Here is an 18,546-nt window from a genome sequence, read left to right on the forward strand (position 1 = left end):
GTGATAGCCAAAACTAATGTGAATCACGGACTATCCTACAACCAAAGAAAGTAAAGGTGATTAGTAGGCCTACCTGCATTAGCCAAATAAAGGACGGGACTGCACCCTTCACAAACCGTAAAATAAAGTTTATTAGTTTTACAGTTGACTACAGTTGACAGTTCACCATCAGTCCACACAAACAATTCTGGTTTCCTTGCACTAGCCATTTGGTCGTAGCCTATTCTGTCTGTTTGTAAAGCGCAAATTTTGGTCAATTTCTGTAAAGAAACAGTGCCACCTATAGGCCTGGGGTATGAAGTAACGTGTTGAGTCGTGTTGAGATGGATCCGTTTGGACGCAAATATTCTTGATGCGGTTTCAGAGAAGACGGAGGAAAGAAAGATCGGTTTCGTACGTGTGGACTAGGCCTTAGTTGTGAAAGAAAGAAAATCCAGGATGTCACTACCTAAACTCCCTTCAAACCACACGGCCATTTACTGTCTTCTGTTTGTTCTTTCTGTGAAGAATACAAAACAAATGCATAGGAAGCACTTCATGGCATAAAACGTTTATTATGTGTCAGTATTATGGCTCAACACGCACCTTTTCCATATGAAATATACTGAGGCTGTTCCCCTCCTTTGCGAGTGGCTCTAGCCTGTAGTGAACAGAACTGAAACCATCAGTTTCAGGGCTGTACATTAACTTGTGTTGCTCATAGCACTGGTGCTACAAAGGTTGATTTGTTTAGTAGCACAATCCACAAAATCTCTTGCATCAGTATGTAGTTACAAGCACCTCATCTGTAGGCTACACTCTAGAAAACATTTTAAATACGGTCTCAGCTGCTGGTGCAGACATATTCTACCCTCCCCCCCCCACCCCAGCTGCTGGTGCAGACATATTCTTTGGTGTTTTTGAGGGAATGGTTTGAGCTTGCAGTCTCTAATGAGGCTGTTTTGACTGCCACTTCTGCCTGAAAAACCACATCCAGTTTGCATAATTACGCAACACTCACTCAGGGTGCTCACTTCAGATGATTTCACTTACATAGATGTGTGTGTGTGTGCGCCGTTTATATTCCATAAAGGAGCCATGTTACTCCTCAGATCAGTATGCGTTCCGTGCAGTTTTCTGAGTGAAATTCTGAACATATCCTGAGAGAACACGACTCTCCAGAGGGCTCAGTAATGCGTGTAATTACAAGTCAGTTAAACAGTCAGTTTAAATACTTTGGTCTTTTCTCAAATCAGTTTAAATACTTTGGTCTTTTCAGTTTAAATACTTTTGGTCTTTTCTCAAATCAATGCTGGGATTGATTTTGCCAGCCACAACCACTGCTGAGGAAATGGAAGGTATGTAAGACTGGTACACTGTAAAAACTGCTTATCTAATAAAATCTAACCAAGTCTTCTTAATCTAACCAAGTCGTATTAATCTAACAAGTCGTATCAATCTAACCAATCAAGTCTTATTAATCCAACCAAGTCTTATTAATCTTATATCAAGATCAAAAAATCTAGTTGGTATTGTTTTCAGTATACAGAGATCTAGCGCTTTTTCTTAAAATCATTAGACTTAATTTAAGAAGAGTTTGATTTCTTTTGAGACGTCTCATCCTAAAAACAAGACTCCTTAAAATAAGTCGGTGTTCCTAATTTTAAGTCAAAATTATCTTTCTAGAGAGCGCTAGGTAAGTGTCTTCATACTAAAAACAATACCAAATAGATTTTTTGATCTTTTATTTTTTGCAATGTGTGTTTAGGCCAGGTGCAGGACAAAAATACTATAAGGTCAAAACTAAAGAGAATGTTCGCACACCTGAGTAGCTCCCAGAGTTTAATTAAAAGAAAAAGCAATGTTTCCACTTGACAGGGTCTTCTTCAGACCCTGCCTTCTTCTTCAGTCTGGGAGATACTCATTCTTTTTTGTTTTTACTTTAGAGATGTGAAACTGATCATCAAAGAAAATGAATATAATCATGATGTTGTGTATACAATTATTTGACACATAGCACAAAAAACTCCATTGAGTAAACTATGCAGTTACAATCACACAGAGGCTAAAAAAAATACTTTCTCAGTGCTATCAACAGTCTGCTATCTAGAGTCTGTGGATTCAGTGGATCTGTCTTTATGTCCGATGCTCCTTAGGCTCTGCATCCGGGGGCTGCTCCGCAGGGTCTCCCCGAGGTGGTAGTCGTTTCGGACGCTCTGAGTCTTGCGTTTGATGGAGTTCTGGATGGTCTCCGAGGTGAAGTAGTACACAACAGGGTCGAAGCAGCAGTTAGTGACGGCGATGCAGAGCGTTATGGGATTGATGGTCCGCGCCACAGATTCCACCACACAGCTTTTGAAGACGTCGCTCCTCACCAGGGTGTAGAAGACCAGGTTGAAGTTGTAGGGGATGAAGCAGAAGCAGAAGGTGGACAGGTGGACGACTATCATGCGCAGGATCTTCCTCTTGTTCAGCTGACCGCCGCGGGACAGCGTCTGGGGGTCCTGCAGCGTGCGAAGCACCTTGATGGAACAGATCAGGTTCATCAGGAAGGGGATGAGGAAACCCACTGTCTCAATGAAGACCACCACTTTGGACAGCTCTGACTTCCACTGTTTCTCTGAGTAGTTCTCAAAGCAGTAGTTTGGAGCGTCTGTCGAGTTGTCGTCCTGGTTTTTTTGCGAAGTGGTTTCCAACATGAAACCCGTAGGGAGGCTGCCAGACAGAACCACCAACCAAACGCAGCAGCAGGCAATCTTAGCATTCCGTTTTGTCCTCAGCGTTCTAGATCTGAGGGGGTAAACAATGGCCAAGAATCGGTCCACGCTGATGCATGTGAGGAACAGTATGCTCCCATACATGTTTGTGTAAAACAGGGCCACAGAGAGCTTACAGAGTACATCGCCAAAAGGCCAGTCCTGGTTGATGAAATAGAAGATCCTAAAGGGCAGAGTGAGCACGAACATTAAGTCTGACACTCCCAGGTTGATCATGTATGTGGTGGTCTCATTTCTTATTTTGAGAGTGCATGTGAAAATATACATGGCAACCAAGTTGAACAGCAGTCCAAAGATAAACACCAGACTGAAAACGGTGCTGTATAGCGTGTATTTGAAATTGTCGTCGACCGTGCAGTTATGCTGAGCTCCAGCTGAATGGCTCGCTGCCGTTGTGTTGTGCATCTTCAGCTGTGTTTTAAGGGAGAATAAGTCCACAGCACTGAAGCGCCCCAGGGCCTTTGTTATTTTTTTTTCTTTCCAGGAAATGCTCTCCTGGCAGTTGCTTCTTAAGTAAAACAGCAAAAAAAGCTTGTTGCGTTACAGAGAAGTAAAAAATGCTCTCCTGGCAGTGCTTCTTAAGTAAAACAGCAAAAAAAGCTTGTTGCGTTACAGAGAAGTAAAAAATGCTCTCCTGGCAGTGCTTCTTAAGTAAAACAGCAAAAAAAGCTTGTTGCGTTACAGAGAAGTAAAAAAAAAAGTACTTGTCATGTTTCTCCTTTCATGTGGCCTCTGAGTTTTGCTGTGTCAGACCAAATGATTTTGTCTTAGTTCAAGTCTTCTCAACACATAGCATGATGACCATTTCAGACTTACCTCCATCTTCTGAAACGGCGGTCAATGACAACTGATCTTTATTCCAGCTTATTCTGATGTTCAGCTTTTTGAAGTCAAAAGTTGTTAATAACAAGGTCGTTACTTGTTTTGTCCTTATTTTTGCAAGGAGTGCTGTCTCGTGTGTCTCTTTTGTCTCTCGTCCTGTCAGTGCTTTTGCTCTTGTCTGTCGAACTCGATGTTCACTGCTCTGTGGCTTTCGGACACGCCCATGTGTGTGTGAGTGTGTGTGCTTTCGCTATGTCTGTCTCTGTCGGCTTGCCGCTCCCCACACGGCTTACGCTCTCAAGTCTCGTTCCTGTTTGAGCCCACACGGCTCCGGCCGCTCTCACAAACAAGGTGCTCAGGCTCTGACTCCTGCCTTGGTCTGAAGTGAGGCAACCGCTCACTCTGTCAGGCATGGGGGGTGGGGGAGGGGAGGAGGTGAAGTGCTCAACCCCTCCTGGTCGTATTAGGACATCCTAAGACCCGCAGGTGTAGAAGGAGAGTGCAGAAGGAGTAAGGGTCTGTTAGGCCGAGTCAGGTCTTTTAGAATGATACTGATTTGATGGTGCTGGTTGGGGGTTGGTAAATGATACTGATTTGATGGTGCTGGTTGGGGGTTGGTAAATGATACTGATTTGATGGTGCTGGTTGGGGGTTGGTAAATGATACTGATTTGATGGTGCTGGTTGGGGGTTGGTAAATGATGCTGATTTGATGGTGCTGGTTGGGGGTTGGTAAATGATACTGATTTGATGGTGCTGGTTGGGGGTTGGTAAATGATACTGATTTGATGGTGCTGGTTGGGGGTTGGTAAGAGTGGGTTTTGATGGCGCTGGTCGGGGGTTGGTAAATGATACTGATTTGATGGTGCTGTTCGGGGGTTGGTAAGAGTGGGTTTTGATGTTGTCGTCGGTTGGTAAGACTGGGTTTTATGTGGGATAGAGGTGCTCTGGGGCATGTTTGGAGGAGCTGAAGTATGTTGAAACAGGAATGAGCAGAGGCGTGGCAGACACAGGAAGAGGCGTGGCATGGCCCCTTCGTTGGTAGACTTTGCCCCTTACGCTGACACTGTGGAAATTACGTCTGCAGGGAGATTCCAACAGAGATAGGAACACAACCTCTACTACCACCACCACCACCACAACCACGCACAGTGTCTGCAAGCACCACTCACTCACTCACTCACTCACTCACTCACTCACTCACTCACTCACTCACTCACTCACTTGCTCACTCACTTGCTCACTCACTCACTCACTCGCTCACTCACTTGCTCACTCAGTTGCTCAGTCTCGGTCACGTACACACAGAGGGCAATCAGGATAATAAAAAGGTGTGCACTCAGTAACACAAACAAAGGAAAAAGTGTCGCATGTGCAAAGGTTACTGGATAAAACCCACCACTGTCTCTTATTCACAACACCTCTCCAGTATTCTCGATCATCTCTGCAGCGTTTAACTGGAGTATTTTTCAGTAGCGGATGGGAATTTTATTTTCCCTTCACTAGACAATCTTCAGTAATTTAATAAGCAAGGAAGTGAAATGCGGAATTCTTTCCTGTTTTCGCAGCCCTGACCTTTGGTTCCAACAACTTGGCTGAAATGTGATAAGCGCTACTTGTCATCGCTAGGCAACAGTGCTTTTGCTTTTCTGCCCAGCTGAAGGACACAGCTGCAGACCCTGATAGCAGTGGCACAATAACAGCTGATCGACTGTCAGCAGCTGGGCACAGCCCAACGTGCCTACTGAACCCAGTACAGCACAGCCCAACGTGCCTACTGAACCCAGTACAGCACAGTCCAACATGCTAAACCCGTCAACACATCAACACACAGCCCAACGTGCCTACTGAACCCAGTACAGCACAGTCCAACATGCTCGTCAACACATCAACACACAGCCCAACATGCCTACTGAACCCAGTACAGCACAGCTCAACATGCTAAACCAGTCAACACATCAACACACAGCCCAACATGCTAAACCCGTCAACACATCAACACACAGCCCAACGTGCCTACTGAACCCAGTACAGCACAGTCCAACATGCTAAACCCGTCAACACATCAACACACAGCCCAACATGCTAAACCTGCCAACACATCAACACTAAGCCCAACATGCTAAACCGATCAACACATCAACACACAGTCCAACATGCTATACCCGTCAACACAAAGTCCAACATGCTAAACCAGTCAACACATCAACACACAGCCTAGCATGCTAAACTCGTCAACACACCAACACACAGCCCATCATGCTAAACCCATCAACACACAGCCCAACATGCTAAACCCGTCAACACATCAACACACAGTCCAACATGCTAAACCCGTCGACATATTAACATCAGGGTTCTAAATTAACACCCGCCAACCCGCCAAATGCGGGTTAAAATTCATTTTGGCGGGTGTTAATAAAAACTTACTAGCCAGTTTGGCCGGTGATGCATGAGGCATTACATGCATGATACATAAGGCACTGTTCTCGGTCATATACATAGACAGTAAAAGATATCCCCTGGCAGTACTTCCTACATTTCCCATGACCACTGTGCCGTAATGTTAGTTTGCAGTGAAACCAGCGCGAGAGACCATGGAAACGAACGGAGCGTCTACCAGAAAACACAAGAAATTAGAAGAAGAAGGAACGGAGCCAGAGCAGAGCATAGACTGAAAGAGGAGGAGTTAGCCAGTAAAATAAAAAGTACATAACACTTGTACATAACACAAATACATGACGCGTTACGAAATATTAACGGAATTAACGCATTGTGTTTACCTATTTCCTTTGTGGGGGGCTGATGTCATGTAACGGAGGCTGCAAAACCTAAAGCAGCAAGATCGTTTATTTTATTGTCTAGAGTTACAGTAGCTGAAGATGTAGCTGAACGTGAGGAGCTTGTAGGCGAACATTTTCAGTTTTAAAAAGTTGCCCGATCAAGATCACTCCCACCACACACATCACGCACTGTGCGTAGGGCACCGAGAGAAAGAGGAGGGACATTTAGGGGACATTTAGCCAGTTAACCCTTAGAACCCGATTGACGCAAAGTGCGTCAAAAAACACACCCTTTCTTCTCTGTTACATTGCACCGGAACGGTTCATCGCAGCGAGATGAAACCTTTATTGCACGACAGAGCAGAAGTGGGGCTTTCCAACGAGACTACACACTTGTCTGTACGATCAAGTATGAAAATTAAAAAAAATCATGAAATTAAATCAAATTGCATCATATTTACAGTCTATACTTCTCTGCGTTCACCTGCACACACATTACTCTAGTTTGAATTACTCGCGGACCCGTGATCATAGATATGCCACGCATGTCAGATGAAAGAGGAGACTCGGAGCTATCATTTGATACCAAGTACATCCTTCTGGGTTATAAAACAGACGAAGTGACAGCAAAATAATAACTTCATACAGCTGGACTTACCCCACGTTTTTGTCTGTTCTTGTGGCAAAGCATGTTTATAATCCAATGCTATCATGTGTTTCTCTATGGCAAAGCATGTTCATATTCCGGTTTTGAGATCCTAGCAAATTCCTGCATGGCATCCAATTCAAGGCTCACATTGCATCCCAATTTGTTCAACAAATAAACACCTTTTTTGCCTTTACTTTGTTCATGGCAAATGCAGTAAAGAGTTGAGAATTATTATGACTGCATACACACAGGCACGCAGGCTAACACGCAACCTCGGGTCAAGTCAGGTCAGATCAGTTCGTGTCACAGATATGGAGCGCAGAAAGGTCATTTTTCATCACTAAATAAAAAATGGCATTTATTTCCGTAAATCACACAGCAAATATTTCTGTAAATTGCTCAGCCCCAGAGTATCCCTCCAACATGGCAATTATATTACCCGATTCAGGACAGTCTGCCCTACACACACATGAAATGCATGTAGAGCTGTGAGCTTGCTGTGGTGAGATACATGTCGAAATATATACATTTTTATAATACACTTTTTATATTTTAATTCTTTAAAAATCTAAATAAAATCAATGCTAGTATTAATACATGAAATGATGGCAGATCTGAATAGCCTAGACTCTTCTGAAAAAAACAATATATAATATATGTGTGTGGCACTTACAATGACCAGAATAAATCCTTATGAATAAAGGTAGTGAAAATGCCCTAAAAACAGCTTAGGGTTCTAAGGGTTAATTTCTGTGCTGTGTTTTCACTCTTATTCGAGAAAGTATACAATGTCAACATGCACCAACAGCATGTTACATAAATATCAGGGTTCCCACGGGTCATGGAATTTCTGGAATATCATGGAAATTTGGAAAGTTTATTCCAGACATGGAAAGTCAGGGAATTTTATCATGTTTGGGTCAAAGTCATGGAATATCAGGGAAGTTTAAAATATATTTGCCAAAATACATTAATACAAATATTTCTACACATAACTGGTGTATATCTGGTTATTTGCTTTACTGCTTCCTTGAGTATCCCAACTTTGTTTATTCAATGGCCATTTATTCATCTCCCACTCTAAAAAGTAAAATATTCTTGAACGCTAAACGTTAGTAAATAGTAGGCCTATAGTAAGTCATTCTTTTTCTTTTTTGGCAGGGAATTTTACATTTGACTTAGAATGGGAACCCCGAAAGATGATACTTTTCGGGCCCTCTCTATAAAGGTCCAACTTGAACGTAGGCCCTATGCTACTCCATTTAAAGGACAAGTTCGGTATTTTACACTTAAAGCCCTGTTTTCAGATAGTTTATGATTAAATAGAACGTTTAAGATTGCAATTTGGACACATGCTGCTGTTCTGAGAATTTTCGGTTTCTGTGGTAGCACCCCCCCTCCTCCACAACGCTGCATAGGTGCACTGGAACAATCCTTCCTAAAACGCATTAAACTTTCGTTTACAAAGACGTGAAACTCACCGAGTGGTCAGGGGTGTTCGCTGATATGCTCACACAAAAATCGCTGCAAAAGATGCTTTCCAACAGGTGTTTTACCATGCGTTGTAAAACTGTGGAGCTATTTTTCCAAATGCCTCACACCCGTACATTCTTCCGTTGAGAGCTTGAATAATAGACACTCCAGCCCAGTTGGTGGCGATAATGCACCTTACACCGTCTTGCCAATTACAAGCAAACCACTGGCATTGAATACAGAGAAGAAGCAGAAGATCGCTGTCTTGAAGTATTTTGCAACAGACAGCTAAAAATGAGGCGATTTTGTACAGTTCCGAATTGCGGGAAAATTTGTAGCAAAAAAAGTTGTCACAGACTTCCTTTCAACGATCCAGAAAGGCTAAAGTTGTGGCTGGAATTTCTGGGGTTGGATGTGAGCACACCTGTTGAGAATCTGCAGAAAGCTGATCACCGTGTCTCTGCCTGCGGTCTGCATTTTACCGAACTTCGCTGGAGGTCGAAAGAAATCGCCCAAAAAGCTCTTTTGCCTGAGAAATACAGTGGTTCCCACATTACCTCCTGGGACGACAGAGTTGGAAGAACTTGGGGTAAGGTTGACATTTTGTAACGTAACGTTTGTAACAGGCGGAACACCACTAACCACTCGGTAAGTTGCACAGTTTTGAAAACGAACGTTAAGGGTTGATTTAGGACATGTTTGAGTAGCCTACAGTATACCTGTTTGCAGCCACTCTGAGAAGTCAACGGCGATTTAAAACAAGTCAGAAAAGTCGAGACAGGACTAATCATCAAAATTTCGGTGTCCACCACTCTAGTTCATCCAAAACAAACCAGAAAAGTGCTAAATACCGGAATTTTCCTTTAATATAGACATGTACAGGCACCTCCACAGAAACCTGTGGCCACACGAACATACGCACACCCGCACATACAGTACACGCAGTGTTGCCAACTATTTAGAATGAAAAGTAGCTAAAGCCAGCTCCAAAAGTCGCTAAATGTCGCTTGATGATGTCATGCGCTAATTTGCATATTAATTACGTCAGCACGTCGTGAAACCCCCTCCCAAAAAAAAACGGTGATGGCCCTTTAATTCCCTTTTACTCCTGTTTGCTTTTCTCCTACTCATATAGGCAACTTAAATATATTTGATTTAATATACTTGTATATTTATTGATAGGCTACACTTTACTTTCTATAGCCTATCCTATCATCTAGACACTAGCATCAGGTGGCTGAAAAGCTGTCATTTCCAACCTATTCACTGCTGCATCTGCTTTGCACTGCTTGAAGTCTGATTATAATGTGACCATAGGGTAGCCTACACGCAATGTACCCTTACGGCAATGGCTATATTTTGGATATATGTAGGGTATATAATATAGGCTTAAATGTCACTCGGACAGACTGATAGAATTATATATTTTTTTAACTCAGCCGACAGTCCTGCATCGACTTGCATTGACAACATTGAAGCTAGGCCTACATAGCCTAAACGAATGCTATAGGTTTTTCTAACATGTATGTTTGATTAACTATCTGCTTTGCTTGTGAATAAAGTTGTTCAATTGTTGAACGATGCTGGCAAGCGTGTCCCTGTTTCCCTGTCATCATGTCATTGCGCTCGTCTCGTTGACTCTCTTGTTGTAATTTCACCCGAAGTTGCTGCACCCTCCAATGAGCGTTGTCTGAGCTTAGATCTATAGAACATCTACTTCCTTGTAATAAAATGGGCTGATACTATATAGGCCAGTCCTTCCTTTTATAATCATGGGGCAACGCTTTGGGCAAATTCGCGATGTAATTCACTAACGGCAAGAGAGGGGCGATTTTGTGACGTTTCAACAACGAAACAGAGTTTGCCATCTTTGCGAGATTTTTCTCACGCTTTGAGCTGCTGCTGCAGTCAGCCTGGGCAAACCAAAGGATAACGCAAAGAGAAAACAAATGTCGCCAGACACACAAAAAAGTCGCCAGATTTGTTGTCAGTCGCTAGATACACTTTTCAGTCGCCAGAGACGGCCAAAAGTCGCTAAATCTAGCGACAAAGTCGCTAAATTGGCAACACTGAGTACACGTTGACACATTCTTTCACCCTCTCACTCTCCCTCTCGGACACACATATGCTCTCTCTCTCTCTCTCACACTCTCTCTCACTCTCTCACACTCTCTCTCTCACTCTCTCTCTCTCTCACTCTCTCTCTCTCACCCTCTCTCTCTTCCTCTCTGACACACATATGCTCTCTCTCTCTTTCACCCTCTCTCACACACATATGCTCTCTCTCTCTCTCTCTCTCTCTCTCTCTCTCTCTCTCTCTCTCTCTCTCTCTCACCCTCTCAAATTTCAAATTCAAATGTGCTTTATTGGCATGACTCAGAAAATAGTGTTGCCAAAGCAGTAACATGACAATACAAATGGATACAAATTTTGTTTTAAGGGGGGGTCAAAGAAAGGAAACTTATAATACTAAACTAAAAGAAAGAAAACTTATGTTAAAAAAAATAGTAACTAAATCCAGGTTTAAAGGAAACTTAAACATGTATTCTTAAATCTAAATCTAAAGGAAACTTATTTAAAAAAAAAAAAAAACTATCTAAACAGAACTACTAAACAGAAAGGAAACTTAACATAAATTTGTACTTATTTTTAGAGTTATGTAAGATGAATTAAAAGGAAACTTATAGCAACATAGAATAAATAAAGAAATTGATCTTAAGTAAGCTTAACTTAAACTTAAACAATAGTCTATATAAAACTATTTAACAAAAACTATATACGGTAAGCACTTTTTCGATGTGAAGTTTTCTCTTAAAATGTGGCAGGACTGTAAATATTGGTATGCTAAGTGGGCACATTTATCCATTTCTCCCAGGAGGAATTGTAGTTTTGGTTCATTGGTGGCAGTCATAAAGCCGGGACAAGTGATTTCAATTTGTGGGTACAATATAGCTCTTAAGTGTTGATAATTGGGACATTCTGTGAGGAAGTGGCCTTCGTCCTCTACTACTCTAGTATTACAGAATTTACATATTCGATCTTCACGAGCTATCCAGGTTTGGAGGTGTCTACCCTTTTCTATTGCAAGGGAATGATCACTCAGTTGATACTTTGACAGGAGTTTTCTATGACGATGGTTTATAATTTTATTTAAATATGGTGCCAATTTGTAATCAATTCGAATAGTTCTGTAGCAGTGTAGCTTACTTGTTCGATTTTGCATTTCCATGTGTTAATGTAGTTTTGTTTTGCTGTGTTCTCTACTTCATTTGCTATTGAAGCAATACTTGAGCTGCCGTTTTTCAGGTCGTGTTTTTGTATTATAAAGTTTAAGGGGTCACTCTCTGGGTGTTCACTCCTCAGCTGGGCAGCAGTGTGGTGATATTGCTCTGAATTGCTAGTCTGAAGATGATGCCAGAATTTGGTTGCTCTTTTTTGTATGTCTACAAGGAGGGGAAATCTTCCAAGCTCAGCTCTGCAGCCTAGATCTCTCTCTCCCTCTCTGACACACATATGTTCTCTCTCGCGCTCTCTCTCTCGCACTCTCTCTCTCTCTCTCACTCTCTCTCTCTTTCACCCTCTCTCTCCCTCTCTGACACATATGCTCTCTCTCTCTCTCTCTCTCCCTCTCGCTCTCTCTCGCTCTCTCTCTCACTCACACTCTCACTCACACTCTCTCTCTCTCTCTCTCTCTCTCGAGTGCATGCTGGGATTGCGTGAGGAGCGTGAGTGTGAGTACGACTGAGCGCTGTCTGTGGCTATCTTTAAACTCTATCTTTTGTTTGTCCTTATATGTGTTGTATCATTGTTTTTATCTTATTGTTGGGACTTAGTTTGGTTGACTGTTTTGGGGTTGAAAGTGAAGCAGAACCCCCGCACCCGGCTTACAGCTGGTCGGGGTGTAACAATGGAATTTGAGGCCTTGACACGTCGTCATGGCGTGAAGGTGATCTCTGATGTTAGTGTGGAGGTTTGTAGTTTGGCGATTGGAGAAATTGTGGGTCACGGTAATATTGTATCAGCTTCGCGAATGAAGAACGCTGTTGTTGTTTTCCTAAACAGTATTGCTAAGGCAAATGACATTGTCCAAAGTGGTGTTGTGCTTAATGGCACGTTCAATCCTGTTGTACCCCTGAGTTTGCCCTCGACTAAGATCGTCATTTCGAATATTCCCCCGTTTCTTTCTGACCGATTAATTAGTACTGAGCTTTTGCGTTATGGTAAACTTGTTTCTCCAATCAAGAAAATTCCAATTGGCTGCAAATCGCCATTACTTAAGCATGTTGTCTCCTTTAGGAGACAAGTTTACATGATCCTAGACAGCGGTGATGAGCTCAATTTGACTTTCCGTTTTAACGTTGACGGGTCTTACTATATAGTTTTTGCGACATCTGATACCGCTATGAAATGTTTTGGTTGTGGGATGATAGGACATCTTGTTCGCGCGTGCCCATCTAAATCTCACAGTGAGGATGCTGGAGGGCGAATGCCCGCAGCAGCCAGTGCCGAAGGAGGCGAACCTACGACAGGTGGGTCTGTGGCGGAGGAGTAGTCTGCCACAGTCGGGGATAACCAACCCGAGCCTAGCAGCTCGGTGTCTACGGCAGATAGGCCTGAGCTTGCGGGGACATCCACCACTACTGTGTTGGGTAGGGCTGAGCTTATGGTGGAGGAGTCCGCTGTGACTGAGTCCGATCAAACCACCGAGAAAACCCCGACGATTGCGCCTGTACTGGCGATCGTTACAGAGGATAAATCCTCTGCAGCCGAGCCTGCATTTGAATTGGTTTCACCAACGATTGCATCAGCTGTGTTTGATGTGACTGTTAAGGAAAAGGCTGATGAGTCGGAGTCTTTGCCGAGTGGGAGTGAGCCTGGTGGTGCGTCTGCTGCTGCGGGTAGGCCTACGTCCGCCTCAGGTGGGTTAACGCACTTACTAGCTTCAGACCCGAAACTAAAAGTAGCCCGTAAAACTGCTCCGTGCGTGTCAGATGGTAGTGACATGGAGGCCGAAACAACTGTTTTTAAAATGCCCAAAAGGAAATCTAGCCGTAACGATGATCACAGCACAAAAAAGCAGGCTAAACAGAAAGGACATGTTAACTATACTGAGTCGGACAGTGATGGCTATTCCACCGATTCGAGCAGGTTTTCCTGGTCTGGTAGTGATAATGTGATGATGATGTACAGTGCTAGTCACATTAGTAATTTCTTGGCTGAAACAAAAGGGAAAAGGGGGGTTCGAGTCGAGGATCATTTCCTTGACAGTATGCAGTTTATAAACGATGTCTGTCATCATAGACGGGAAGGGGCCTTTGATGACAGGGAACTTCACCGTCTCCGGAAACTTATTGGTAAACTTAAGAAAGAAAATAGCGATGCACTCGCGGATTAACTGCGGCTTTCTCTTCTATCACGTGTTTTTTCTCTGTCTCTTTCCTTCTTTATATGAACATATGAACAATATTAGGATTACTACCCTTAACATTAACGGAGGAAGGGACTTTAGAAAAAGAGCTCAAATTTATGAGCTTTTACAGCAAAAGGCAACAGATGTTGTGTTTTTACAAGAGACTCATAGTGATATCAATAACGCTACAGATTGGGCAAGAGAGTGGAATGGGCTGACTATTCTCAGTCATAACACGTCTGACAGTGCTGGAGTGGCACTGTTGTTTTCATGCAGCTTTATTCCCCAGTCATACAGCATTGAAGAAGTGATTAAGGGGAGGCTTTTAAAAGTACACGCTACGTTTGAGAATGACGTTTTTGTTTTCATGTGTGTTTACGCACCGACCTCCGCCACAGATAGAGTAGCTTTTCTTAAAACGTTGAATGCCTCAGTGAAGAACTGTAGTGATAATGAACTCCTTATCCTAGGCGGGGATTTCAATTGCACAGAGGCAAGACTTGATCGGAATCATGCTGAACCCCACATGTCTTCACGTAGCCATCTCATTGAGGTGATAGTTGAGAGTAACTTATGCGATATTTGGAGGAACCTGCACCAAAGTGAGAGACAGTACACTTGGGCGCACTTCAGGGGAAACACGGTGTCATTAGCTAGGCTTGACCGGTTTTATACTTTTAGACATCATATGAACAAATTTAGCTCTTGTACCATCCACCCTGTTGGTTTTTCGGACCACAGCATGGTGATGTGTAACATAAGTGCAAGTAATGTTAAACCCAAGAGTGCATACTGGCATTTCAATGCATCACTTTTAGATGATTTCAATTTTAAAGAATGTTTTATTTATCTCTGGAATGTACTCAAGGCAGACAAGGAGCTTTACTCCTCACTGTCTCAGTGGTGGGATATAACAAAAACGAAAATTAAACAATTCTGCCAAGGTTACACTTGCAATGTCACAAAAGGCATAACCATGTCCCTCAAGAACCTTGAAGTTGACATAATGGAAATGCAGAACCTGATGGGAACATCTGGTACTGGGCAGTACACTGAGACTTACAACACAAGGAAGGTGGCATTATCTGAACTAATACGGCTCAAAGCTCAAGGCGCATTAATTAGATCACGTTTCAGAAGCATCTCGGAGATGGATGCTCCCTCCAAGTTCTTTTTCAATCTTGAACAGAAAAATGGTCAAAAAAGATATATTCATGCTCTACGGGCCCAGTCTGGCACCCTAGTGACTGACACGATTGAGATACGGAAGCTAGCTGTTCTCTTTTATGCTGATCTGTACAAAAATGAGCACAATGAACACACAGATGTGGAGGCTGATTTTTTTCAGAATTCACCCACACTTTGCGAGGATTCAGTTACGATGCTTGGTGAAGATATATCCTTAGAGGAGCTTCACAATGCCCTTATGGCTATGGAGAATGGGCGGGCGCCAGGTATTGACGGCTTGTCTGTTGAGTTCTATAAGGCCTTTTGGCCAGTTCTGGGTGAGGACTTTCAAGAGGTGCTCACTGAATGTTTAGGTAGGGGGGAGTTACCACTATCTTGTAAGAGAGCAGTGCTCACCCTACTACCAAAAAAGGGCGATCTGAACGAGCTGAAGAACTGGCGTCCAGTCGCTCTGCTCTCTACAGATTACAAGATTTTTTCTAAAGTGTTGGCCACTAGATTGGGGAAGGTCATGGCAGAGGTTATACACATAGATCAAACATACTGTGTACCTGAGCGGTCCATTTTTGATAATATCCAACTAGTCAAGGGTGTCTTAGACGTCTCTAATCTACTTGGTCTCAGAACAGGTCTCATCTCTTTAGACCAAGAGAAGGCCTTTGATCGCGTTGAGCATGCTTATCTGTGGAAAGTCCTGACACACTTTGGTTTTAATAGGAATTTTATAGCAATGATCCAGGCCCTGTATTACAATATTGAAAGTGTCTTAAAGATCAACGGTGGTTTGTGCGCTCCCTTCAGAGTTCAAAGGGGTGTACGACAAGGTTGTTCTTTATCTGGAATGCTGTATGCGTTAGCCATTGAACCTCTGTTAAATAAGCTGAGGGCTAAGCTCTCTGGGTTTTCAGTGCCTTTGTGTCACGATGTGTTTAAGGTTTCGGCCTATGCTGATGATTTGATTGTCATGGTCAGTGAGCAAAAGGATATTGACATGTTAACCAACATAATAGGCACCTTTGGTTTGATTTCATCTGCAAAGGTGAATTGGAACAAAAGTGATGCTTTCCTTTTTGGGGACTGGTCAGGGGCACAGCTAAGGCTTCCTACTGGCCTTGAATGGAAAAGGGCTGGGCTTAAGTACCTAGGAGTCTATTTGGGAGATCAGGACACTATGAGGAAAAACTGGGAGGGGGTTCTGGAGAAAATTAAGGGCCGATTAAACAGGTGGAAATGGATCCTTCCACACGTTTCCTACAGGGGGCGTGTTCTTATCGCCAATAATCTTGCTGCTTCCTCTCTGTGGCACAGATTAGCCTGTATTGATCCTCCAACAGACTTTTTAGCTACCATTCAAGCTCTATTGGTTGATTTTTTTTGGGACAATCTGCATTGGCTACCCCAGAGCATGCTGTACCTGCCTAAAGATGAGGGAGGGCAAGGGCTTGTGCAGTTGTCTAGCAGAGCCGCAGCCTTCCGTCTTGCGTTTCTGCAAAGGTACCTTACGGGTCCACAAGATCTGATTTGGAGGCCTTTGGCGAGTGTAATCTTTCGGACAACAGGAGGATTGGGATTGGACAAAACACTTTTTTGGACGGATACTAAGAGACTGAATGTATCAGCATTGCCATCTTTTTACAGAGGACTGTTTGCTATCCTGAACTTTTTCAATATGCAGAGAACTGGAACTAACACGTCACTGCATTGGCTTCTGGAAGAGCCTTTGGTTCATGGCTCCCGATTTGACATCGCTGGGAGCGAGAACCCCACACTGACAAGGATACTATGTGACTCTGGTGTTGTCAAGATTAAACAGTTAGTGGACATTGCAGGGCCTGATCTGGTTTGTTCTGAGGAACTAGTATTGCGCCTAGGCATAAGGTCCATACGTGTCATCAACAAACTGTTGAGTAGGTGGAAGGCACTCCTTACGGCTGAGGAATGTGAAAGACTTAAGCAGTACTGTTTGGGGTTAGACCCTCCTGATCAGGAGGATCCTTTTCTCAATGTATGTGTTAGACCAAAACTGGGTGACTGTGCAGGGGTTATTTTGGAGAATAAAGAACGAACAGAGATTGTTTTGGATGACTTTTGTAGTAAACCTCTGTACAAAATGTGTGTTATTGTTCTAAACAAACAGAAGTTGAATGCAAGAGTTGACACTCCTTGGCGAAATGTTCTGGGTCTAGATGATGCTGTAAAACCTGAATGGAGGGCACTCTACAAACCACCGTTGAGGAAACAAGTCTGTGATTTGCAGTGGAGAGTTCTCCATGGTATTGTTGCAATTAATGCGTTTGTGTCCATCATAAACCCAGGGGTTTGTCAGGACTGCCCTTTTTGCTTTCAGAGGGAGACAGTGTTTCACTGTTTCTCGCAATGTTTGAGGTTGTCACCTTTGTTTAGGTTTTTAGAAGGCCTTTTTCAATTTTTTGATGAAGCTTTTTCTTTGCAAATATTTGTTTTTGGTTTTGAATATACTAGGTCGCACAGAGTAAAATGTCAGTTGATTAATTTCCTTTTGGGTCAAGCAAAAATGGCCATTTACATAAGCAGGAGAAACAAAATGGCCACCAATCTAGATGCTGATGTTGTAAATGTTTTCTCAAGATTGGTCAAATCTAGTGTGCTGACTGATTATTACTTCTACAAACATATGCAAACTCTTGAAACATTTGTTGATAAATGGTGTTATGGAGGTGCAATATGCTCTGTGATTAATGAGGAGATAGAATTTTGTTCTGCTTTTGTGTAAGGCCCAGTTATTTTACTTTTTTTGAGCTGTGACTGACGTGACCTTGAGTTGTTAAGACTGTTGTACAATAAAGCGCAATTTAAAAATCAAAAATCTCTCTCTCTCCCTCTCGCTCTCTCTCGCTCTCTCTCTCACTCACACTCTCACTCACACTCTCTCTCTCTCTCTCTCTCTCTCTCTCACCCTCTCTCTCCCCCTCTCTGACACACACATGCTCTCTCTCTCTCTCTCTCTGACACACATACACGTTGACACTCTTTTTCTCGATCATTCAGACTCATTTCTCTCTCTCTCTCTCTCTCTCTCTCTCTCTCTCTCTCTCTCTCTCTCTCTCTCTCTCTCTCTCTCTCTCTCTCTCTCTCTCTCTCTCTCTCTCTCTCTCTCTCTCTCTCTCTCTGTGTCTGTCTGTCTGTCTGACATGCGCATACACGCTTACGCATACTCTCACTGTCTGTCTGTCTGTCTGTCTGTCTGTCTGACATGCGCATACACGCTTGCGCATACTCTCTCTGTCACGTTCTCTCATTCACTGGCATTCATCATTCATTCTCTCGGACACATGCAGATACACACCCTCACATGCAGATACACACCCTCACATGCAGATACACACCCTCACATGCAGATACACACCCTCACATGCAGATACACACCCTCACACCTACTATAAGGGTTTCACAACGCCGGAGTAGAAACTGTCTCCACACCCCTTAC

The 18,546-nt window shown here is 43.1% G+C and overlaps 2 protein-coding genes across 3 annotated transcripts in view; one reads left to right on the forward strand and one right to left on the reverse strand.

Moving 5' to 3' along the window:
- Window positions 1–18,546, forward strand: part of rb1 (retinoblastoma 1) — an 80,982-nt gene that overhangs the window by 35,305 nt on the left and 27,131 nt on the right. The gene's annotated exons all lie outside the window — the stretch shown is intronic.
- Window positions 1,708–3,956, reverse strand: lpar6b (lysophosphatidic acid receptor 6b). Its single transcript, XM_076274803.1, has 2 exons — window positions 3,573–3,956; window positions 1,708–3,264 (listed from the first exon to the last, which is right to left on the reverse strand). The coding sequence occupies exon 2, from the start codon at window positions 3,159–3,161 to the stop codon at window positions 2,082–2,084; it is 1,080 nt and encodes a 359-aa protein (XP_076130918.1). The 5' UTR covers window positions 3,162–3,264; window positions 3,573–3,956; the 3' UTR covers window positions 1,708–2,081.

Source organism: Alosa pseudoharengus, unplaced genomic scaffold (genome assembly GCF_046254945.1).
Source record: "Alosa pseudoharengus isolate Yale_2024_CS ecotype anadromous, Long Island Sound unplaced genomic scaffold, YU_APseudo_1.1 YU_APseudo_1.1_scf_8, whole genome shotgun sequence".
Taxonomy (NCBI): Eukaryota; Metazoa; Chordata; class Actinopteri; order Clupeiformes; family Clupeidae; genus Alosa; species Alosa pseudoharengus.